The sequence below is a fragment of the Physella acuta genome, unplaced genomic scaffold (genome assembly GCF_028476545.2).
Source record: "Physella acuta isolate Inbredline_101_S28 unplaced genomic scaffold, ASM2847654v3 ptg001553l, whole genome shotgun sequence".
Taxonomy (NCBI): domain Eukaryota; kingdom Metazoa; phylum Mollusca; class Gastropoda; family Physidae; genus Physella; species Physella acuta.
In genome coordinates, this window is record NW_026733068.1 from 49665 (window position 1) to 76718 (window position 27054).

General features: G+C 40.0%; 1 protein-coding gene across 1 annotated transcript in view; it reads right to left on the reverse strand.

Annotated features, from left to right (window-relative positions):
- LOC131928827 (protein TsetseEP-like) overlaps positions 1-25618 on the reverse strand; it is a 36597-nt gene extending 10979 nt beyond the window's left edge. The window contains exon 1 of the mRNA XM_059284955.1: positions 25478-25618. Coding sequence (XP_059140938.1) covers positions 25478-25618 — 141 coding nt within the window. The remainder of the gene's footprint in view (positions 1-25477) is intronic.
- Positions 25619-27054: the final 1436 nt, after the last annotated feature.

A 27054-nucleotide genomic window follows, 5' to 3' on the forward strand; every position in this document is an offset into this window, starting at 1 on the left:
AATAGCTAAATACAAGTAGGTTATCTGTGAGTAGCCACACAAATCCCATGGCACAGTAGGCACAATTCCCCCCCCCCCCCCACACACACACCACACCCCCCCCCCCCCCAATTAGTCGTCCTTCGTCCCCTTACACAAGTGACCTATCTTACATCCGCCAGCGTTCAAGCAATTTCTTCCATCTCTGTATGAGCACTTGCCGATATTACACAACAAACGGTGTGATGTTTTATCACCAGCCCCACCCCCCTCCACTTGACCCCAAGGGTCGTGTGTCGTCACAACGACCTCTAGAACTGCTCACTTCACACCAGACCGGAAATCTTTGTGTTCATCTAATCCTTACTCACGCCAATAATTCCCAGCCGCCACTTATCAGATACCAATCTACTACAGCCGCTAAGTTCCTAAGTCTTATCAATAAACAAGAGTTACTTATATATCAACGCCGTTACGTGGTCTTAAGAATGTGCTGAGCAAACTAGATTTTTTAAAAATTGTGTACGGCTCTTCAAAGTAATCACCCACTTTGATAACGTTTTAATTATTAATTGTGTAATTAATGCCGTAAAAAACAAAGGATGTTGTTTACCTGAGAATATTTCTTTTATTTGTTAAAGTTTGATGCTTGTAATCAGCCCTTTTAAATATCGGTTTAATCGTTTCTTTGTAGGTTATTAGACCGTATATTATACTGTTTGAAAATATACATGTATACGAGTTAATAATTTTAAAAAAATCATATATTTAAAATGAAATTATATTTGAAAAATTATTTACTTAAATTTTAGATTATGCATTAATACTACGTTTTGAAATATATTTTGTCTGAGATATTTTAGCAGGGATATTTTGTCTTGGATATTTTTTATTGGATATATTTCCTGAGATATTTTGTCAGGGATATTTTGTCCTGAGATATTTTGTCCTGAGATATTTTGTCCTGAGATATTTTGTCCTGAGATATTTTGTCCAGAGATATTTTATCCTGATATATTCTGTCTGGTATATTTTGTCTTTTTCCTCAGAAGATTGTTTATTGGGTGTCGACAAATATTGCTGACAAATTCACATCTCAAAAGTGAAACAAGCACACACACACACCTGTCTATAATTTGCACACATACACACACCTGTGTATAATTTACACACATACACACACATCACAATTAGGCTGCTGCAACTGTTATTCTCATTCTTCAATTTTTATGAGTGAGCCACTCATGTCGCACGTGTAATATTTTGTGTGGACGGGCAGGTGTGTTTTTTTTTCTTACCTTCACTCACCCTCCCCCCCCCCCCCCCCCCCCACACACACACACATTCTCTAGGCCAGCTTGCCATAACATTTCTCTTGTATTTTTTAAAACCTTCAGCCCTTGATTCGCACCAGACTTGTCTCCCATGTGAGTTCAAGTAGTTGTTTCCTTTGCTCTCTCTTCTTATTATGTATTACTTATCGAAGCTTGGGAAAATACATGTCTTACACTACCCTCTTTCTCAACCTGTATCTCTCTCAACATACAGTGGTACTATAAGGCTGTGCTTCACATAACGTAATCATAATATGTGACGTCACTAGGCGTGTGTGTGGAGGGGGGGGGCGGGGGTGGGGGTCATACTTGTATAAGGTTCACAAAGGTAAAAAATTGTCTTGCGAACGAAAGCCTACAGGCTAGCAATAATCGAATTATTATTTTTTTACAACGTACGCCTACAAACTATGCACAAAATTAACAAGTTATTTTGTTTTTTAACATAGACCTAAAACCACATAGTAATCTAATTGCGATATTTCTAATTGCTTTGAAACTATTTTTTAGACAATAACATATTGATAAAAAAAACATCATGGAATTTAATGTCTTACTAATACTTCAAGAGCAAAAGCAGCGTCATTCAATTTGCTAAGGAAACTATGAACTGTGATTTGACATTCTGACAATCAATTGACGCGTTTGTCCCATGTTTGTAAATAAACACAATCTAAAAATAGAATAGCCTAAGACGGGCTCACCGAACCTCTGGGATTCGATAGAACCCAGCTTAAGAACCCAAAAGCCTCGAGTTCGAATCCTAACCGCCCCAAGCTGGGATGTGTACCTGTCTCATGCTAGGAAATTAAAGCCGGTGGGGCTAAGTGTTGACCACTGTATTCTTACATAGAGGTTGGACGGATGAACTTCACTGCATTTGCACCCATGGACCACAATATTCAACACACAGGTTTAAAATACTGTGAAATTGATCTTTACCCAGAGCAGTGTTTTCCATCCCTACATTAGAAAGAAATTACGTGTATTTGATTATTGCATCATTTCAGTGTTTATCAATAGGCATAAATATTGTAAAACAAAAACACGACATAAAAAGTCGTTATATGCAGAGGCATTGCGAGGCGGGGGGGGGGGGGGGGGGGGGGGGGGGGGGGTGCGGACCGCACCGGGTGACACCATTTAGTATAAAATATGTTAAATATATAAAGAAAATAAGCATTTTACCAGTGCAAGTAATGATTAATTAGAGTTAACCCACCTGTATTAATAACTGACAATAGATAAACATCTGTACCATTAACTGTGCACACTGTAAAACAGCAGAAAAGGGGTTTTGTTTAGTGTTTTGAATACCTGATAAGTCAATCAACGAACGGGATGGAGGTGACACCAAAACCTTATAATTTACACTGAAAGCAATGAATTCATGAATACATGAATCCATGAGGTGCCGCACCGGGTGACACCCGACCTAGCGACGCCACTGGCTATATGTACTATTTACTTTGTTTCGGAAGATAGTTTTAACTTATAGCCAATTACAGCTGAATATTTTTGTTTTTCGTCCTAAATAATAAATGTAACTATCAAATAAACGTTAGACCATCAGAACACGAAGTTGGAAATACATAGACGTGATCTTAGGGCATGTGAGAATAGAAGATATAGGACCCGTATTGTCAGAAATAGGGGGAAGGTTACAAAGGCTATCTTAAGTCTAATTAGTAGAGCGTAAGATCGCCAAACGTTTGTCATTGCGTCTCACCTTAAAATGCCAAGTCTTTCCGCTTCTGTAATAAGGGGGGGGGGGGATAGGAGTACAAAAAAGATAGGGATCTGCTTAATGGATATGCCATTTTTGCACTTCTACCGACATTTTTCGTTTGTTGGATAACTTCCACGAAACTGTTCTTTAACAAGGAATTATCGATGGATTTTGTAATGTTTTTTATTTGGTTAAAACCTAAGGAAAAGTTATTAGATTCACAGCATTAAATGAAAAGAAAATGTCTCTTGTGTACTACCAAAATTATGATTAAGCTACCAGTTTTAGAAATAGTACTATAGTCGGAAAAAAGTACTAAAATATGTATAAAATGTAGACGTTGAACACTTATTTCACAAATACAACTTATTGCTTAAACATTATTGTAAATCTTAATACTTTTATTAACAGTGAATTTGTTTAACGACCTTAACGACTTATGAGTAAGCAGTTATTGGTTGTGTCCCTTGATACATTTAAATGTAATATTGGGAAAAGGTACCAAACAAACAAAATATTTAATTTTAATATTAATATTGCATTGTTTCAAACTATAATAACGAAATTGATTATTGAATAATGAAAAAATTATATATATATATATATATATATATATATATATATATATATATATATATATATATATATATATATATATATATATATATATATATATATATATACACACATAAGGCATTATTACAAGCTTCGCTTAAGTTTTCAAAAAGCATATGAGAATTTGAATGGTTAATTGATTTGTGATTAGCTGTTATGTGGAGTGCTTAAAGTTTAGACAGTAAATTTCATGTAAGAAAAAATCCTGTAGGAATATTCGCAGACGGAAAACGCTGGTGTAGTTAGAGGCCTAGTGTATGGTTAACTCAATGTTAAAGGTAAGCTGTTTCTGTTATTTTAATTCACTTTCTGCTACACTCTTAACGCGGCACTTAATCCCTAAAGTTAACAGATTGAACATAAACAACGTCGAACGCAATTGAACATAAATGTTGCTGTAAAATGTTATGTTACTTTAGCTAAATTTTCGTCAAATCTTTTCAAAATCTTTGCAAAATTGTCCTCACTTTCCTTATTTTACCACAAAGGTATTAAAAATAAACTTGTAAAAGTTTTATTTTCTTTCTCAATTTAAGAATAGTTTAGAAAAAACTTTGACAAGTGTCATTAAATAGCGCAGACTCACAATTTGCATTTTTTTCTAGGTGTTTTTTTAATAACTGTTTAGCCCGAAAATCAAATTACTCGTATGTCAAATTTTGTTCGCATGTTCTGAGAGGAGTTAGAGTTATGGGCTCATGTAAAATACAACCATTTTTACAACTATCAAACAATATATTTTTAAAATATAGGCCCTAATCTTATTATATAAGTATAAAAAATTAAATGTATTTATTGTTTCGATTTAAAATTTAAAAAAATAACCTATTTAAAAAAAAAACTATAAAATTTATCGTCATTTAAATTTCATACTACAATAAAGTTTACGTGTGTTTAAAATTCTAATCTAAACTTTACTACTGCCAAAGTTCTCATTATTTTTAAGTTCTTCTAATATATACAACTCATTTTAATACAACTTGTGATAAATATTTAATTCATTAACAAAACTAAATATGTGTCAAATCTTGCATTTATTATAATAAAACGAAGCTGTTAGCCTAAAAGTAAAACTATCGTTTTGGAAAGAAAATTTTGGGCAAATTAATAATGGGGGTTCCAATTCTTCCTCCCACTACCCCCCTTGATCCGCCACTGCTCGAGTTTTATACTCACTAACACACATATTTAACCTCATCCTCCTCTATAAACCTCCTTTCTTGAAATGAGGTACCTCAGTACTCTTGATGTACTCACTTACAAAGGGCAATAAACAATGATGAGAACACCGACAGAGTAGCCCCCCTTTGACGAACGCAGCTCACAAACAAACACCAAGCAAAAAAGCCGTGTTATGATTTGTTTAATTACCGCCGAGTAGCGAAACAACCCGAGCAGTGCTGCTATAAACAGGTTTCGGGAAAACCCAATTCCCGCGCGCCAACGATAGTATGGTGTGAGTCACATCTCGTGTTATTAATGGTGCGGCCTTTGAAGGCTTTAAAAACATCAGTTACTAATTATTTTTGCAAGCCACCATACGGCTAAAGGCTATAAATATGATTTTTGTAGTTGTGAGACTAAATATAGCCCACCCACACGCACGCACATTTTTTTTTTATGATGCGGGGGTCGTTTAATTTTTTATTTTTATTTTTGCACAAACGGCGAAATTTTCTGGGGATTTTACAAAATATGTGCATAAAATTCAACATAGAAATCTGTACAGAAATGTCTTCAGCCGCTCCTAATGAAGGTTTACGTATGTTGGTGTGGGGGTGGGGGGGGGGGGGGGGAAGAGGGAAGAGGGAATAGTTTTGCTAATTTAAGAAAGAAAATTAATCAAACAGCAATGTTGAAAATTTATTGATATGTTACAGCTAACTTGTGTGGTCTATTTTTTTTTTTCTTAAAAAAATATCAATTTTAAAGTTAAATAGTGAGAGAAAAAAGAACACTTTTTTGCCGACTCATGTTTTTGTACAGTTTTAAGTCCCACCCACTCTTTCTCGTCCCACCAGTGACTTCTCTGTGTGTTAAGACGGTTCAGGACAAATGATCTCAGGACAAATTATCTCAGACAAAATATCTCAGACAAAATATCTCAGACAAAATACCTCGCGGACAAATGATCTCAGACAAAATATCTCACGGACAAATGATATCAGGAAAAATGATCTCAGGACAAATGATATAAGACAAAATATCTCACGGACAAATTATCCCAGGACAAATGATCTCAGGACAAATGATCTAAGACAAAATATCTCACGGACAAATTATCTCAGGACAAATCATATCATGGACAAAATATATCAGCACAATTGTTATGATCTCAGACAAAATATCTCAGAAAAAATATCTCTCAGCAAAATTGAAATAGTATATACTATGATTTTAGTTGTTTTTAGTGAGATATTTTATCTGAGATCATTTGTCCTGAGATCATTTGTCACGGAACCCAAAAAAAGTATCAAGAAAAGTTTGACAATAAATTTACCAAACCCGTTAGAGACATCAAATCACATCGAACAAAAAGATCAAAAAAAATTTAAAAACTTTTCTTAAATGCTATATTTGTTTTACAGTTGTAAGCTGCTCAAAAAATTGTCTTTACAATTTACTCCCTCGTAATTTCAAGTAAAAAAGTTTAAAAACTTTTCTCATATATTATGTTATTTTTTTTTCAGTTTGAGTAGACACATCAGATTCACCAGTCCACTGACACCCCTGTACTCAAACCTAACCAACCACTGACACCCCATATACCCAAACCTATCGAACCACTGACACCCCTGCACTCAAACCTAACCAACCACTGACACCCCTGCACTCAAACCTAACCAACCACTGACACCCCTGTACTCAAACCTAACCAACCACTGACACCCCTGTACTCAAACCTAACCAACCACTGACACCCCTGTACTCAAACCTAACCAACCACTGACACCCCTGTACACAGACCTAACCAACCACTGACACCCCTGTACTCAAACCTGACCAACCTCTGACACCCCTGTACTCAAACCTAACCCCACTGACACCCCTGCACTCAAACCTAACCAACCCCTGACACCCCTATACTCAAAACTAACCAACCACTGACACCCCTATACTCAAACCTAACCAACCATTGACACCCATGCAATCAAACCTAACCAACAACTGACACCCCTGCACTCAAACCTGACCAACCACTGACACCCCTGCACTCAAACCTAACCAACCACTGACACCCCTGCACTCAAACCTAACCAACCCAGACAACCCTGCACTCAAACCTAACCAACAACTGACAACCCTGCTCTCAAACCTAACTAACCACTGACAACCCTGTACTCAAACCTAACTAACCACTGACACCCTTGTACTCAAACCTAACCAACCACTGACACCCCTGCACTCAAACCTAACCAACCACTGACACTCCTGTACTCAAACCTAACCAATCACTGACACCCCTGTACTCAAACCTAACCAACCACTGACACCCCTGTACTCAACCCTAACCAACCACTGACACCCCTGTACTCAAACCTAAACAACCACTGACACCCCTGTACTCAAACCTAACCAACCACTGACACCCCTGCACTCAAACCTTACCAACCACTGACACCCCTGTACTCAAACCTAACATACCACTGACACCCCTTTACACAAACCTAACCAACCCAGACAACCCCTGCACTCAAACTTAAGCAACCACTGACACCCCTGCACTCAAACCTAACCAACCACTGACACCCCTGTACTCAAACCTAACCAACCTCTGACACCCCTGTACTCAAACCTAACCAACCTCTGACACCCCTGTACTCAAACCTAACCAACCTCTGACACCCCTGTACTCAAACCTAACCAACCTCTGACACCCCTGTACTCAAACTTAATCAACCTCTGACACCCCTGTACTCAAACCTAACCAACCTCTGACACCCCTGTACTCAAACCTAACCAACCTCTGACACCCCTGTACTCAAACCTAACCAACCTCTGACACCCCTGTACTCAAACCTAACCAACCTCTGACACCCCTGTACTCAAACTTAACCAACCTCTGACACCCCTGTACTCAAACCTAACCAACCACTGACACCACTGTACTCAAACCTAACCAACCACTGACACCACTGTACTCAAACCTAACCCCACTGACACCCCTGCACTCAAACCTAACTAACCTCTGACACCCCTGTACTCAAACCTAACCAACCTCTGACACCCCTGTACTCAAACCTAACCAACCACTGACACCCCTGTACTCAAACCTAACCAACCTCTGACACCCCTGTACTCAAACCTAACCAACCTCTGACACCCCTGTACACAAACCTAACCAACCACTGACACCCGTGCACTCAAACCTAACCAACAACTGACACCCCTGTACCCAAACCTAACCAACCACTGACACCCCTGCAATCAAACCTAACCAACCACTGACAACCATGAACCCAAACCTAACCAACCACTGACACCCCTGCAATCAAACCTAACCAACCACTGACACCCCTATACCCAAACCTAACCAACCACTGACACCCCTGCAATCAAACCTAACCAACCACTGACAACCATGAACCCAAACCTAACCAACCACTGACACCCCTGCACTCAAACCTAACCAACCTCTGACACCCCTGTACTCAAACCTAACCAACCTCTGACACCCCTGTACTCAAACCTAACCAACCTCTGACACCCCTGTACTCAAACCTAACCAACCTCTGACACCCCTGTACTCAAACCTAACCAACCTCTGACACCCCTGTACTCAAACTTAATCAACCTCTGACACCCCTGTACTCAAACCTAACCAACCTCTGACACCCCTGTACTCAAACCTAACCAACCACTGACACCCCTGTACTCAAACCTAACCAACCTCTGACACCCCTGTACTCAAACCTAACCAACCTCTGACACCCCTGTACTCAAACCTAACCAACCTCTGACACCCCTGTACTCAAACCTAACCAACCTCTGACACCCCTGTACTCAAACCTAACCAACCTCTGACACCCCTGTACTAAAACCTAACCCCACTGACACCCCTGCACTCAAACCTAACCAACCTCTGACACCCCTGCACTCAAACCTAACCAACCACTGACACCACTGTACTCAAACCTAACCCCACTGACACCCCTGCACTCAAACCTAACTAACCTCTGACACCCCTGCATCCAAACCTAACCAACCTCTGACACCCCTGCACTCAAACCTAACCAACCACTGACACCCCTGCACTCAAACCTAACCAACCTCTGACACCCCTGTACTCAAACCTAACCAACCACTGACACCCCTGCACTCAAATCTAACCAACCACTGACACCATTGCACTCAAACCTAACCAACCACTGACACCCCTGTACTCAAACCTAACCAACCTGTGACAACCCTGTACTCAACCCTAACCAACCACTGACACCCCTGCAATCAAACCTAACCAACCACTGACACCCCTATACCCAAACCTAACCAACCACTGACACCCCTGCAATCAAACCTAACCAACCACTGACAACCATGAACCCAAACCTAACCAACCACTGACACCCCTGCACTCAAACCTAACCAACCTCTGACACCCCTGTACTCAAACCTAACCAACCTCTGACACCCCTGTACTCAAACCTAACCAACCTCTGACACCCCTGTACTCAAACCTAACCAACCTCTGACACCCCTGTACTCAAACCTAACCAACCTCTGACACCCCTGTACTCAAACCTAACCAACCTCTGACACCCCTGTACTCAAACCTAACCAACCTCTGACACCCCTGTACTCAAACCTAACCAACCTCTGACACCCCTGTACTCAAACCTAACCAACCTCTGACACCCCTGTACTCAAACCTAACCAACCACTGACACCCCTGTACTCAAACCTAACCAACCTCTGACACCCCTGTACTCAAACCTAACCAACCTCTGACACCCCTGTACTCAAACCTAACCAACCTCTGACACCCCTGTACTCAAACCTAACCAACCTCTGACACCCCTGTACTCAAACCTAACCAACCTCTGACACCCCTGTACTCAAACCTAACCAACCTCTGACACCCCTGTACTCAAACCTAACCAACCTCTGACACCCCTGTACTCAAACCTAACCAACCTCTGACACCCCTGTACTCAAACCTAACCAACCACTGACACCCCTGTACTCAAACCTAACCAACCTCTGACACCCCTGTACTCAAACCTAACCAACTACTGACACCCAGGTACTCAAACCTAACCAACCTCTGACACCCCTGTACTCAAACCTAACCAATCTCTGACACCCCTGTACTCAAACTTAACCAACCTCTGACACCCCTGTACTCAAACCTAACCAACCTCTGACACCCCTGTACTCAAACCTAACCAACCTCTGACACCCCTGTACTCAAACCTAACCAACCTCTGACACCCCTGTACTCAAACCTAACCAACCTCTGACACCCCTGTACTCAAACCTAACCAACCTCTGACACCCCTGTACTCAAACCTAACCAACCTCTGACACCCCTGTACTCAAACCTAACCAACCTCTGACACCCCTGTACTCAAACCTAACCAACCTCTGACACCCCTGTACTCAAACCTAACCAACCTCTGACACCCCTGTACTCAAACCTAACCAACCTCTGACACCCCTGTACTCAAACCTAACCAACCTCTGACACCCCTGTACTCAAACCTAACCAACCTCTGACACCCCTGTACTCAAACCTAACCAACCTCTGACACCCCTGTACTCAAACCTAACCAACCTCTGACACCCCTGTACTCAAACCTAACCAACCTCTGACACCCCTGCACTCAAACCTAACCAACCTCTGACACCCCTGCACTCAAACCTAACCAACCACTGACACCACTGTACTCAAACCTAACCCCACTGACACCCCTGCACTCAAACCTAACCAACCACTGACACCCTTGTACCTAAACCTAACCAACCACTGACACCCCTGCACTCAAACCTAACCAACCACTGACACCCCTGTACTTAAACCTAACCAACCACTGACACCTTTGTACCTAAACCTAACCAACCACTGACACCCCTGCACTCAAACCTAACCAACCACTGACACCCCTGCACTCAAACCTAACCAACCACTGACACCCCTGCACTCAAACCTAACCAACCACTGACACCCCTGCACTCAAACCTAACCAACCACTGACACCATTGCACTCAAACCTAACCAACCTCTGACACCCCTGCACTCAAACCTAACCAACCACTGACACCCCTATACTCAAACCTACCCAACCACTGACACCCCTGCACTCAAACCTAACCAACCACTGACACCCCTGTACTAAAACCTAACCCCACTGACACCCCTGCACTCAAACCTAACCAACCTCTGACACCCCTGCACTCAAACCTAACCAACCACTGACACCACTGTACTCAAACCTAACCCCACTGACAGCCCTGCACTCAAACTTAACTAACCTCTGACACCCCTGCATCCAAACCTAACCAACCTCTGACACCCCTGCACTCAAACCTAACCAACCACTGACACCCCTGCACTCAAACCTAACCAACCTCTGACACCCCTGTTCTCAAACCTAACCAACCACTGACACCCCTGCGATCAAATCTAACCAACCACTGACACCATTGCACTCAAACCTAACCAACCACTGACACCCCTGTACTCAAACCTAACCAACCTCTGACAACCCTGTACTCAACCCTAACCAACCACTGACACCCCGTACTCAAACCTAACCAACCACTGACACCCCTGCACTCAAACCTAACCAACCACTGACACCACTGTACTCAAACCTAACCCCACTGACACCCCTGCACTCAAACCTAACCAACCACTGACACCCTTGTACCTAAACCTAACCAACCACTGACACCCCTGCACTCAAACCTAACCAACCACTGACACCCCTGTACTTAAACCTAACCAACCACTGACACCTTTGTACCTAAACCTAACCAACCACTGACACCCCTGCACTCAAACCTAACCAACCACTGACACCCCTGCACTCAAACCTAACCAACCACTGACACCCCTGCACTCAAACCTAACCAACCACTGACACCATTGCACTCAAACCTAACCAACCTCTGACACCCCTGCACTCAAACCTAACCAACCACTGACACCCCTATACTCAAACCTACCCAACCACTGACACCCCTGCACTCAAACCTAACCAACCACTGACACCCCTGTACTAAAACCTAACCCCACTGACACCCCTGCACTCAAACCTAACTAACCTCTGACACCCCTGCACTCAAACCTAACCAACCACTGACACCCCTATACTCAAACCTAACCAACCTCTGACACCCCTGAACCCAAACCTAACCAACCCCTGACACCCCTGCACTCAAACCTAACCAACCACTGACACCCCTGCACCCAAACCTACCCAACCACTTCAACCCCCGTCTCACATTCCACCCTGACCTAATTCCTATCTCCAAAAATCTGGGTTAATTCCCTCATTCAAGTTCCCCAAAATTTCGCGGCGTAAATCCCTCAGCTCCAAGAAGATTGGTCGTTACAAACACAAGCACCTAAACAGCAACACGCGGGCCTTCCATTAAGATAACTAACATAGTTTGCTGAAAAAGTGGCCCCCCTTTCATAAGCTTGTTGCTAACTCTTATAGGAATTTATCGTCTTCCTCATAATCTGGTCTCATGTTAGAATATATACGGTATTTCAAGGCCGCCAAATATAGACGCCATTGGCACACAATTGTACCTAGTTCACTTCAATTAAAATAATGATAACTATAAATAATAGAGGTCTTTTATTATGAGTAATGACTGTACGAAAAATAAAGTCAATTCTATTATAATGAAAGTAGCCTACCTTTTCTTACTTCTAAAACAACAAAATAAGATTACTTGTCGACTGGCTAAACTACATATTCACATCGCAAATACCACTTAGTTCATCAACTGTTACAAGAACAAGTGCGAATTCTAGCGTTGGCATTAATAAAAATCCTAAACCAAAACCTAAACCTAAACCTAAACCTAAACCTAAACCTGAACCTGAACCTGAACCTAAACCTAAACCTAAACCTAAACCTAAACCTAAACCTAAACCTAAACCTAAACCTAAACCTAAACCTAAACCTAAACCTAAACCTAAACCTAAACCTAAACCTAAACCTAAACCTAAACCTAAACCTAAACCTAAACTTAAACCTAAACCTAAACCTAAACCTAAACCTAAACCTAAACCTAAACCTAAAACTTAACCATAACCATAACCATAACCTAAACCTTGACCTTGACCTTGATCTTGATCTTGATCTTGATCTTGACCTTAACCTTAACCTTAACCTTGACCTTGCCTCAATATGAGCAAGTAGAACTATCATTCCCAGCCATATGGTAGGCTTAAGCTGCGCGTCGTCCTTTCCATACCGACCAAAACAGACAGGACAGCTAGTAAGTATTAACACTTTTTTATTTAGTGAGTCGTATTCTAAAAGTCAAATATTATTCTAAGCTTCGGCGTTCTATATACTCTTAAGCTTATAGCCAACATAAACTGTATTAGGAATAAAAAAAAACACATCAAAGAATACATAATTGATGTTTACATAAACATTATGCTGAAGGTTGTCGGCTTATATTATATAATAATATATAAAAAAAGAAAAATCACTTTTCCAGGTAAGGAAGTAAGTTTTCTGTAAAAAAAAAAAAGCATCTAATAAGCTACTCTGCCAAAAAATACTGTCAACAATTTTTTTTAAATAGCTGTTTTAAAAACAAATCCCATGTGTTTACTATTATTTCTATCCAATGTGAATATATTGTTAATGTTGTTGCTGCTTCTCTTTTATTAATAATTCAGAAATATTTGCATCGCTATTACTATACTTCTTATCAACAATTTTTTTTTTCTCTGCTTGTATAAAAACGTAGACTTTTTTTTCTCTAAACATTGCCAACTTTACTTCAGTAGGCAATTACGGCAAGTGTGAGATCACCAAGAGCTTAGGTTTAAGCTCTTCTTTCTGTTTTTATGCGACTCCGGTACGTAACATGTCGACTGTGGAGTACACAAGGGGGGTGGGGAGGGGGATCAGATTAGCTCCTTCATTCCTGCATTAGCCAGGTCTGCAAGTCTGCAAGCAACAACACCAATACGTCAGGTTTTTGTAGACTGGAAGCTTGGAAGACTTCAGAGAAAAGCCATGTCTCTGCAAGGTCACTGTTTCTATAAGTAAAATTCCTATTCAAACCTGACGGTCTAAAGGGCAAGTGAAGAAGCGTTCACTTGTTTCTGCGAGCTCGGTATATGAAGAGATAGTGTGGTAAGCACTATGCCCAGCCGCCTTTACTTTCCTTAGGTACCCTTCAGAGTTGGGTGGACTCAGGGACGGTCTACTGACTTGAACCCGGACATATGGGTTAGCAGTCCAGTTGTCTACCGCTAGACCACTCCGTCCCCTTAAAATATTTTTATTATTTAGAAACCGCTTTATGATATTCTGTTCGCAAGAGTTTTTAAATTACATTTTTATTTTCGCACATAATTTAGTTATGATGTTAAGGATAGGTTATGTTATGTTTTATGGTATCAGCAGATCAGAGACAAAGAAAGGCTCCACGTTAACCCAGCATCTCCAGGACTTTTCCCTATACTTTAACCTTTACATAATACGAAAAGTCTAAATTTAAAAAACTGAAAATGTAATTAACTTTTTAGAAGGTGAGTCAATAGTTCTATGGAAGAATAGCCCAAAAACTATTCATTACATTTTTGCCTCAAAAACCCCTGGACATAAAAGCCCCTGGGGTGGAGAAGAGGGGTTATGCCCAGAGGGTTTTTGACCGGACACCAATTTAGAGCGTCAGTTTGCCTTGCCATTTCCGCTTTAGTTTTACAGTTTTCATCATCGGCTTGTGAGGACTGATACAGATTTACAATAGTAATATTTCTTTCTTACATGTAGCCTACTTTCATTCATTTAAGATGGTTTACTTATACTTGATACAAAACGTTTAATTACAACTTTATTGTTTAACTTAAAAATGCATGTGTAATTAAATAATGAGTCAATGCTCTGTTAAAAAAAAAAAATTAGAAGGTTTTATTTCCTCCGTCGGGGTGGGTTGAGGGGGTATGGGCTTATAATTGGAGATGAAATAAATTTGGGAGTAAAAATATGATATTATAAATATTATAAGCAGCCAGGTTGTTATGTTGAGTATAATGCGACATATCAAATCAAAATTCTTCCCTTTCAAACAGCAATACCGATAGCAGTCCTCCCAAAGATTTTATTTATTTATAAAAAAAAAAGTTTTTAAACCTTTACAATATAAAAAATAATTTATTTTGTAGTTTTATACAGTCCCAAAGAATGATCATAAATCATATATTTTGTAATGAAATAAATAAAGTAAAATCGCACAAGATCTAGAATAAATATTTTCTTTCGACTGCTAATTTAGATATTGGCCCCTCCTCCACTGTGAAGCCAAAATTTGACATCGTGGCTTCTTATGGCCAGAAGCAAAACTACTGTGGGGTAGTTTTCCACTGTAATAGTTACAAATAAACCGGGATTGATCTCCCCTAAACTTTCTCGAATATTCTTACATAACTCCAAGGGGGGGTGGCAACTCGGGATATAGAAAATATTTTAAACCAGTTTTAATTACATAAACTTTTTAAAAAATAGAATAGAATCTCGTAGAAAAACAAATTGCACACCAAGTGAACACCAAACAAAATGTACATAATAGTACGGGATATTATTAGTACTTTATAAATTCACATGCGTTTTTTTTTTTGAGAAATCGGAAATAGCGTAAATTACTACTTCCAAAATTTGATAGAAGACAGAGAATTATATCTTTTACTTATTTGTGAAATTTCATTTATCTATCTGAAAAACTACTCAAGTTATAGGCTTTTGAAAAATTCAAAGTAGAAAAAGTTCCACTTCCGGTTATCGGAAATAGCTGAAAAGTTGTTACGGATCTACACATTTGATAAAATACTAATATATGAAATTTCATCAACCTAGCTGTAACGGTACTCAAGTTATCGTGTTTACAGACAGACAGACACACACACACACAGACATACGGACAAGATTGCAAAACTATGTTTTTCCGACTCAGGGAGCTGTAAAACGTCGAGATTTGCAAAAATCTCGTGTTTTTTTTTTTTTTGCACGATTACAAGACTTTCTCTATACGTCGTATATACTAAAAAGTAAAAAAAAAACACCAGGCATACAATAAACCGGTAGTGATCTCCCCTAAACTTTCTCGAATATTCTTATATAAAACAACAGGGGATGGTAACTGGGGATATAGTTATGATTTTTAATCCATTTTAAATACTTAAACTTTTAAAAATAGAATAGAATCTCATAAAAAAAACATTGCGCACCAAGCAAACGCCGAATAAAAACGCGTATAATAGTGCGCAATATTATTAGTACTTTAAAAATTTACATTAGTTTTTTGAGAAATCGGAAGTAGCGTAAATTACTACTTCCAGTCAACGGAAATTACTCAAAATTTAACAGAAGGTAGAGAATTAGATCTTTTACTTACATGTGAAATTTCATTTATCTATCTGAAATAGTACTCAAGTTATAGGCTTTTGAAAAATTCAAAGTAGGAAAAGTACCACTTCCGGTTATCGGAAATCGCTCAAAAGTTGATACGGATCTACGATTTTGATAAAATACTTATATATGAAATTTCATCAACCTAGCTGTAACGGTACTCAAGTTATCGTGTTTACACACGGACAGACACACACACAGACACACACACACACAGACATACGGACAAGATTGCAAAATTATGTTTTTCCGTATCAGTGAGGTGTAAAACGTCGAGATTTGTAAAAATCTCGATTTTTTTTTTTTGCACGATTACAATACTTTCTCTATACTACGTATATACGAGAAAGTGAAAAAACAAAGGAAACGTCTTCAAAGGTAAACTTTCATTTTTCTAGAAATAAAATATTATATTAATGTACTGGTTTTATATTAACATTACAAACAAATAATATTTCCAGAAACTCTATAGAATGTCGAAATTAGTCAAAAACATTACACATAAAAATATACGTTTGTTTAAAATTGTAATTGAAGTGAGCTTTGTATTACTACCTAATTTCTTTATACCTTCAACGACTTCTCCGAGGGTAGTTAAAAGTTGTGTCCCTTGTTACAAATGAATCATTAAATTGGAAGAGCATTGGTAGAATTTCGGGCTTACATTCTGATGTCTCTTGTTCTCATTTTATTGGGCACTGTTGTGGCTATTGGATTTCACTTAAGGGTTTGTTTTCCATTTGCTTAAAGTTTCTTTTATTGAAAAAAAATCTGTTTGTGTTTTATTATTGCGTAGTTGTGTATTCACAGTTATGTTTTAACATGATAGATTATACCAAGCATTACATAACATTTTACCAAATAAAAAATAATATGGGACGGTGTGGCCTAGTAGACTGCTAACCCGAGAGTGCCGAGTTCGAATCCAGGTTCAAGTCAGTAGAATGTCCCTGATTGTATCCATTGTTTCTTCCAGACTTTTTCTTTCCGGGAGGCTCTTGAAATTTTCGGGAGGGGGTGGGGGTTGACTAAAATTTCCGAGGGTGGGGGGCGGACACTGTCAAAAGTATATATTTTTTTATATAAATTCCATTTCGTTGGGGGTGCGGGGACGGTAGACTTACTTCAGGGTGGGGGGGGGGGGGGGAGGTCGAAGGGATGCCTGGAAGCAGAGGCGTTGCGAGAGGGGGGGGGGCGGGGGGGGGGCGGACCGCACCGGGTGACACCATTTAGGGGGGTGACACCAAGGCAAAAAATAGCAAAATATATAGAGACAAACATGAGGGGGGGTGCAAATCGAAAACTTGGGGGGGGGGGGGGGGTTGCAAATCGAAAACTTGAGCGGGGTGCAAATCGAAAGTTTGAGGGGGGGTGATGTGCATAATCGAAAATTTAAAAGTTTGTCCCCGGGAAGGGTCGCTACACCTCTAAGGGGTGACACCATTAAGTGCCGAACCGGGTGACACCCGACCTCGCTACGCCACTGCCTGGAAGAAACTCTGATTCCCCCCAGCCCTGATGGGTACCTAACACACGTTAGACGGCTGGGCATAGTGCTGACCACACTATCCTTTCATATGCCGAAATCCCTGTAACTGATGAACTCTACTTCATCTGCCCCGTATGTCTTGGGCACTAACGGGGAAAATTTGATGATACCAAATAAAGTCTGGTGTGCTTCCCTTAACCCTCCAGTACTACAATCAGGGGCAAAACGGCCGTCCTATATTTTATACTACAAGCGTAAATGAAGGAACTGAAAGAGCTAGAAAAACGCGGAGATAAAACGAACCTCCAGGGGCGAGTAATTGAAGCCTCAGTTCTCTCCCCTTTGACACTTCGCGTCATGTAACAAGATTTTACGGCAGTCTCTCAGCGCCGGTAACTCCAACTCAACTTTCTCTCATCATCGCTCAGTGATCTCCCGTGATTCACCTCAACTTTATGGCGCGGTGGCTGATTTTAACAGGGTTAGTAAGTGGTGGAATATCTGCGCCCGTGTGCGTGTGTGTATGTGTGGGGGGTGGTGTGTTTATATGTGTTTCTTCTGTGTATGTGTGTGTCTGTATTTCTGCATAGTCGACTTATCTATTAGGCACAGTAAAGACTGAGTAGTTGATAGAGCATACGACTGCTAACCTGAATATCTTGAGTTCGAATCCTGGTACAAGTACGTAGAACGTCCCTGAGTCAACCAAGCTCTAATGGGTACCTAACTGACGTTAGAGAAGGCTAAAGCGGCTGGGCATAGTGCTGACCACACTATTCCTTCATATAACATGGACCGCCAAGCAGAGTTTCTTCCAGGCATCTCTTCGGGGGGGGGGGGGGGGGGAAATTTATATAATTTATATAGAAAATATTTACTTTTAACATTGTCCGCCCCCCCCCCCCCCCCGAAGAAAGTCTACCGCCCCCCAGAAAATTTCAAGTGCCCCCCGGAGAAAAAAGTCTGGAAGAAACACTGCCGCCAAGTTCGAAAGGGAACATTCCTTTTTACAGTAGACACAATGTCTAGGGCCTACGAATGTTTTGTGTCTATGTCTGTGTCCAGCGTATGTTTTTGTGTGTGTGTGTGTGTGTGTGCGTGCGTGCGTGTGTGTGTGTGTGTGTGTGTGTGTGCGTGCGTGCGTGCGTGCGTGCGTTCGTGCGTGCGTGCGTGCGTGCGTGCGTGCGTGCGTGCGTGCGTGCGTGCGTGTGTGTGTGTGTGTGTGTGTGTGAGTGAGTGTGTGTTTGTGTGTATGCGTGATCGTGTCTCTACGTCCATTACCGTGTTGATTTACTTAATGTTTTCCTCATCAAACTGTTTTGTTTTCTTTGTGTTTCATCCGAAGTATGTGCCTATATTACCGTTATTAATTTTGTATCACCGCTTTTTTTTTTTTTGAGAAATTTATTTAATTCCTGACCTATTGCTTCCGTAACAATGTCTCTTTGGTTGTAACCTATTAAATTAGTTAATCAGCTAAATTTTTTAATTTCAAATTACGACGAAATATATGTATTAATAAATAAACGATTTAAGATAACTGTATAAAAAAGTAAAAAGAAAAAAACATTAAAAAATCCTCCTTAGACCTAACAATCCATTTAGCAGATGAAGTAGAGATCATATGTTTCTTGTCCTCGGCATATGAAGGGGTGATATGGTCAACATTATGCCCATTAGAGCTGGGCTCCACTGACTTGAATCCGAATTCGAACTCAAGACTTTTGGGTTAGCAGTCTAGCGCCCTACCAAACAAGAAAATGTAACAAAACAGCATCAGAGATCTATTTGTTGATAGCCACCTATCTGAAGTATAAAAAAACGACATTCTGTAGCATAACAAACATCGTGGTATGACATAGATATTTGTGAAAGCGCCATTTTTAGACCGAATACGGTTGCCAAGATTTCCGGTTTAACTAGGTTACAGGCAAACTGCCTGGCGAGTAAAAAACAGAATTTTCTTTTCTTCTTTCGCATCGGGAACAAATTTCTCTACTCGGTTCTGCATATCAGATGTCTGCTAATTGTTATTTACCTGCCGCGACCTTCTTAAAGCAGATGAAGTAGAGCTGATGTATCGTTTTGGATTTTCCCTAAGGTATTTACAGTCATTAGGAAAATACAAAAACCCATTTCCTGTTACGCAAACCAAGTAAAATAAAGACTCCTCTTTAAACGTAGCGATCCATTGGGCAGATGAAGTAGAGTTCATATGTTTCTTGGCTTCGGCATACAATAAGGATGGTGTGGTTTGTACCATGTCCAGCCATCTTTATTTTCACCGACGGGTAGACTTAAGGACGTCGTACAATTACACGTCCTAACAGTGGCGTAGCTAGGTTTTTTGGGCCCCTATGCAAAAAGTGTTAGTGGGCCCCTCAGAGGCGTAGCGACACTTCCCGGCGACTGGGGACAAACTTTCGATTTGCACCACCCCCCACCCCCCCTCAAAATATTTCGATTTTGCACCTTCCCCCCTCCCCCCTCCCAGACTTTCGATTTGCATCCCCCCCCTCAAACTTTCGAAAAAGGGCCCCTATTTGCCTTGGGCCCCTATGCCTTGCTTACGCTAGCTTTACTGTAGCTACGCCACTGCGTCCTAACCGAGATTCGAACTCTAGACCTTTGGCTAGCAGCCAAACATTTGTAATTGGTATATTATGTGTATTTGTAACCTGCTATTTAGCTATATACGTAAGACATAACCCAGCGTATAGCTAGGAGTTAATACTAATGCTTAGGGTAAAAAGAACAAGTACACAAAATATCAATTCTTAAAACTTAAATATAAGGGTATTTCTAAATGAGCCAAAAGCGTAAATAGCACATAAAACATCATCATAAGCAAAGTCTTTTGGGAGTTCTAATTTATGTTGTTGTTTTGAAACCAAGCCTAATTACGTCACTGTTACCAGCTGTATCACACCTTACGTCACTGCTAACTAGTGAAGTAATGCATCAATTAGTTCTCACGATTTACAAGACCACCCTAGTAACGTCATTGTAAACAGCTGTCCCACTATATCATTTACTTAACCCCATTTACTAATCATCCTTAGCTTTGCCACTGATTCACTATCCTGTGCCAACCATCTTAGATACGCCCATACATCTCCTTCCTGTACCATCTTAGATACGCCACTACATCGCCTTCTTGTATCATCTTAGATACGCCACTACATCACCTCCCCGTACCAATCTTCATAGATACGCCACTACATCTCCTTCTTGTATCATCTTAGATATGCCGTTGCATCACCTTTTGTATCCTCTTAGATACGCCACTTCATTACCTTCCTTTACCAACTTAGATACGCCACTACATCATCCCCCACTCACTGTACCACCTTAGATACGCCACTAAATCAACCCCCCCTCCCTGTACCACCTCATATACGCCCCTACATAACCTCCCTTACCACCTTACATGCGCCACTACATCACCTCCCTGTACCAACCACCTTACATACGTTACAACATCACCTCGCTAAACCACTTTAGATACGCCACTACATCACCTCCCTTGCAACCTTAGATACGCCACTACAAAACCCCCTGTACCAACCACCTCATATACGCCCCTACATCACCTTCCTGTACAATCACTACATCATCTCCCTGTACGCCAGTACATCGCCCCCCACCTACCATCTTAGATACGCCACTACATCACCTCCTTGTACCTTCTAAGATACACCCCTACATCACCCCCAGTACCAACCACCTCATATACGCCCCTACATCACCTTCCTGCACCCCTAACGAACTACCGTTACAACCACCCCTCGTTATCTCTCCATGTTACCTGTCAACTCAATCCCCCACTAAACCTTGAGTCGCCTGCAGACATTTTCCCATCCTGACAAGCCACACAGGCATACCAGATAAATTACAAAAACACACTGCAAGAGTCAGAGGTGTGTCATAAATGCGGTATCCTCAATAAAATCACAGCTGTTGATTTTTTTTTATATGTGTACATTCTAATAAATATTATTTACAAACAGACTTATGCCTGTAAAATGTAATAAATTTAGCTTACGGCCTTTGATTACAAAAGAGGCGCGTTATCTAAATTAGAAAGGAAAACATTGTATAATTTTTTCTAAAAATAAGATAGAAGGCGAATAATTAAAACTAATCAATTTATATGGCATTTCTATTTACAATACAATCACCAAATGGTAAATAACTAAACCGAATTCCTAGAATATTGATGTGTCCACACTGCCATTTTGTGTTCCTGTTTCTGATTTTCTAAAAACCCTTTCTACGCCCCTGGACAACGCAGAGGCGTAGCGACTCCTCCCGGCGCCCCTCCCCCCATATATTTTTAATATTTTTTTAATATTTATAATTCAAAACTACAGCTAAAATGAGCTTTTACATTTTTTTTTGCAACCCATTTTACACTTTGGCGCCCCTAGGGTCGGCGCCCGGTTAGCGCCTAAGTTTAAAATACATCCGTAAACGGGTATTTTTGTTAAACATTAACGACGATATATCTATAATTTTATTATTTAATTATCTTCCAAATTAGTGCCAGTAAAGTATTCTACGTTATTTCTAATCTTTCCTGAGATACAAACACAACAAAGGCTAACTAAAAATTATCTCCCTGTATTTACTTTTTAGGTTTAACTGATAAAGACAGACACAAATGTATTTTCTCCTCATACTTGTATATGACATTAACAACAAGTCTACGAGAACACGGGAAACAGCATGTCAGCGTTATATCTGAGACTGCTTTCAAATTATGCCGCCATCTTCAATTAACCAACTTCTGTTTAAAGTCGACATGGGAAGATAACCCGGTTCCTTTAACTGCCTTCCTGTGGTGAGCTATATATATATATATAGATACATACTTAGGCATATATATATATATATATATATATATATATATATATATATATATATATATATATATATATATATATATATATGTATGTGTGTGTATGTGTTAGGGAATACGTCTTCCTTTAGCCAGTATTAGGCCTATAGAGTTACTCCTATATAATACACAACGACACAATATACTTTTTCATACTTGATTTTGTACTACCCGCGAGACAGACCAACTCCGCCATATTTAGCCAACTGCGATAACTCTGACCAATTCCTATCGCTTGTTCAGCTGACTGTCACACGTGACCAGTAGTATCGTATTTCATTGGTTCCTACCTATTCTCATCTTCTAGCTATACCACTTTACTCTGCTACTACCTAAAGCGTCAGCTTGTTTTCTTGCAATTTCCCAATTTCAACATTTTCCCCTTTCTGTTTCACCTATATCTAATCTTGCATAACTTTACTGCGTCATCACTCTTCCCTTTATTTGTGAATAAATATGGGAAAATAATGTTAACTTGTTAACTTTTTTGTACGTCAGCTAATTTTCGCGCTAATATTATATTTTGTATAATTATATCCATTTTTTGTTGACTTTAGAAACACTACATTTTTATGTATGCCCTAATTGTTTGGGGCTTTCTGAAGCTATTCAAAGCATCTTTATCAGATTTTTTTCTCTGCATATAGCCAGTGCTTAAATTATTCTTGCGTCGGCCTTGTTGGGCGAGTAAGCTAACAAGACAAGTCCCAGGTTCGAATCTCTAGGCGAACGAGGTTAGTTAGCTGGTAGACAGCAACAACCACATTGGAACTACAAAGGCGAGAGATTATCAACTCAGTTTCCATTTAATAGGGCTGGTAAGTAGGTCACCAACCAGTTCTACGGCTTAATAAAACCTGCATGAGCCATATAACTGGTTGGTGACCTACTTACCAGCCCTATAGCTGATTCCAAAATGTACAGGTAATGCAGTGACTCTTGGGTCCATCAGGTGTATCGAGAGTATGGGGTCTAGCATATGGACAGCATATCTGTAGCAGGTTATTTACAAGCCAATATAAAAAAAAAATCTTTATCAGATTAAAACACCTTCGGAAAAAAGAATGTTGTTTGAAACTTTCCAACTCATTTTACAACTTTCAAATTTAATTAAGCAGAGAGATTTTTTATCCTGACTTTTACCTGCAGAAGATCTGAAGCTTAATTATAACAAGTGCTGAAAAAGTTAGTTTTCTCTTAAACGAATGTGATATGTATCATTGTCTGAAAAATATGCAAGCCATAAACCATAGCTTAGCCCTTTAACTCTTACATACCTACACTATGATTAACCCTTTAACTCACACATACCTACAGTATGATTCAACCACTAGTACATATTTATGTACAGTATGATTCACCTATTTAGTAGCCCATACATATATACAGCATTATATATATATACGAGAAAAATGGCCCGTTGAGGAAGGATACACCGGGCGCTAGGCTGATAGTGCTGTCTCTTTTCTCTAAACTAACCCCCCCCCCCCACACCCACACACACCCACACACACCACCCCCACCCAAACACACACCACCCCCACCCCCCCCACACCCCCCACAAAACATGTATACCGTCCCATTCAACGAAATATAATTATATACTTTTTCCAGTGTCCTCACCTCCCCGAAAATTCTACCCCCGCCCCCGAAAATTTCAAGTACCCCCACCCCTCTCCGGGGAGGAAAAAGTCTAAACTAAAACCACCCCACCCCCACACACACCACCCCCCACCCCCCACACACACCACCCCCACCACACACACACACACAACCCCCCCACCCCCCCACCCCCCCCCCCCCCCAAAAAAAACATGTCTACCGTCCCATTCAACGAAATATAATTTATATACTTTTTCCAGTGTCCGCCCCCTCCCCGAAAATTCTACCCCCGCCACCAAAAATTTCAAGTACCCCCACCCCTCTCCGGGGAGGAAAAAGTCTAAATTAAAACCACCCCCCCCCCCACACCCCACCCCCCACACCCCTAAAAAAACATGTCTACCGTCCCATTCAACGAAATATAATTATATACTTTTTCCAGTGTCCGCCCCCTCCCCGAGGGGGGGGGGGGGGGGGGGGGGGGGGGCTCAGACGTTCTTACGCGGGGGTGGGGCTTCGCCCCTACCCGAAGAATTGTATGAAAGAAACTCTTCACGCAAACCACTTAGATTAGACCAAATTGCCTTTGTATTGAATGTTTACTCGATAATCAATGACGTCATATAAATATGTGCACTATCCGGCTTGAGATTATTTTCTACTCTGTGCTAAATGAGTCGACGTCATACTTCGTTTTTCGAATTACTATGCATGTTTTTATTTTCCTTGTGTTTTCTCTAGAGCGTTCTTGTCAGACAGATAGATAGATAGATAGATAGATAGATAGATAGATAGATAGATAGATAGATAGATAGATAGATAGATAGATAGATAGATAGATAGATAGATAGATAGATAGATAGATAGATAGATAGATAGATAGACAGACAGCGAAACTATTATATAGATATATATATATATATATATAATATATATGTATATATATATATATATATATATATATATATATATATATATATATATATATATATATATATATATATATATATATATATATATACTTAATTGTTTATAAAAATTATTATAAAATTTAACGCCTAACCAATTACGGTTAATCCCCCACTTCCCCTTCCCCCCCCCCCCCCCCCCCAGTGCACCAGACTTAACTGTCAAGCTAGTTAGGCAGCTGTCTAGATGACAGCCTGACATCATCACTTAACTGTCATGTCTGCAAGGCCTAGGTCTTGATGATAGCCTGACGTCACGACAGTCTAGCTCTGTGGCCAGGTGAGCAACATATTTCTTGTCCACACCGTCGATTCCGTTCAGATCTCTTTCCGGCTCAATTAGTAAGGGGGAGACATCTTTATGGGGGGAGACATCCTTAGGTGTAGGGATCATGTTCCCAGGGGTTCTAAAAATATGGAGATGTCGTCATTAAGTTGGTGATGCACCTAGCGGTTGTTGAAGTATTTAAAAGACGTCGTCATTATATTGGTCATGTACCTCGAGGTTCTAGTGACGTAGGAAAGTCACGATTATATGGGAGATAAATCCAGTACTTATGATCCTAGAGACGCAATCAAGTTAGTTGATGATGAATGTAGTCGTTTTTCTATTCAGACAAGTCCCCATTGACTGTATAATCGTGGTGGTGCTGGTAGTGGTGGTGGTGTTGTTGGTGGTGTTCGTGGTCGAGGCCGTTGTCGTTGTAGTGGTTGTGACGGTGGTTGTGGTAGTGTTGGTGGTGTTGGTGGTCCTGGAAGGGCTTACTACAACAACACAAATGTGTACGACATGCACAAGCCAAACATATTTTGTCACATCAACAACATTATGGTGGTGTGGATAATACACCGCACATCATATTTAACCCGTATAACATAACTTTGTGTAGTGGATATGGATATGGAGTACACGGCATCACATTTAACCCGTATAGCATCATCATGTTGTGAATAAGGAAGATACGGCATCATATTTAACCCTGGCTCAATAACAGAAATGTCACGCTCATCCGCCGTTAGCTACACAACAACGTGTATGATATTTCAGACTGGTCGGGTAATTAATTAATTATGACAAAGCTTTATCCAAATACCGATAAAGGTTACTTAAGAAGCAAATATATTTTCCAAGTTCTGTTTACGATGAAAGCAAAAGTTCTTTTTACTTTTAAATAATAATTGTTTCCAATGTTTTTTTTACATGTTAGAAGCACTTTAGCAGAATACTAAATATTATCAGCATCGCTATCTACTGTAGTAAAAATGATATAGTGTAATGTACTCAATGACTTAAAAAAAATGTGTAATGGAAACGGAACAAATATCACGCAGTGAAGACACGGAGTCAGATATTTTATGCTGTTGTCTTCCTGTTCGTTTCTCAACAGTGCAGGGCGATATATCTTAGCACCTGTCTAGTATTATCCAACAGTAGATGTCTAGTCACCTGTCTAGCACTGTTACATAGTCGAATTCTTATCACCTGTCTAACGCCGTCATTCAGTCAAAGACTGAACAATTTGCTGATTAGATGCACTTTCGTTTTTAACAAGACAGCTTGCTAACAAATAAAGCGAAAAAAAAAATATTTTCGTAAATTGATTGTGGTATGTTATAATTAAACATGTTATAATTTTAAAATAAACAAATGTGTTATGCCTTTGCTATGCTATAATAATAATAGACTGAAAAATACAAGTAGAAAATGTGTTTATCTTTTTTTTAAATAACAAAATGTAGTTAAGGGAAATATTTTAACTATTGTTTTTCTTCCTATTCCTCTTCGTTCTTAATTCTAGTCTAGTGTTGGAAGGGATTCTCTCCAACACA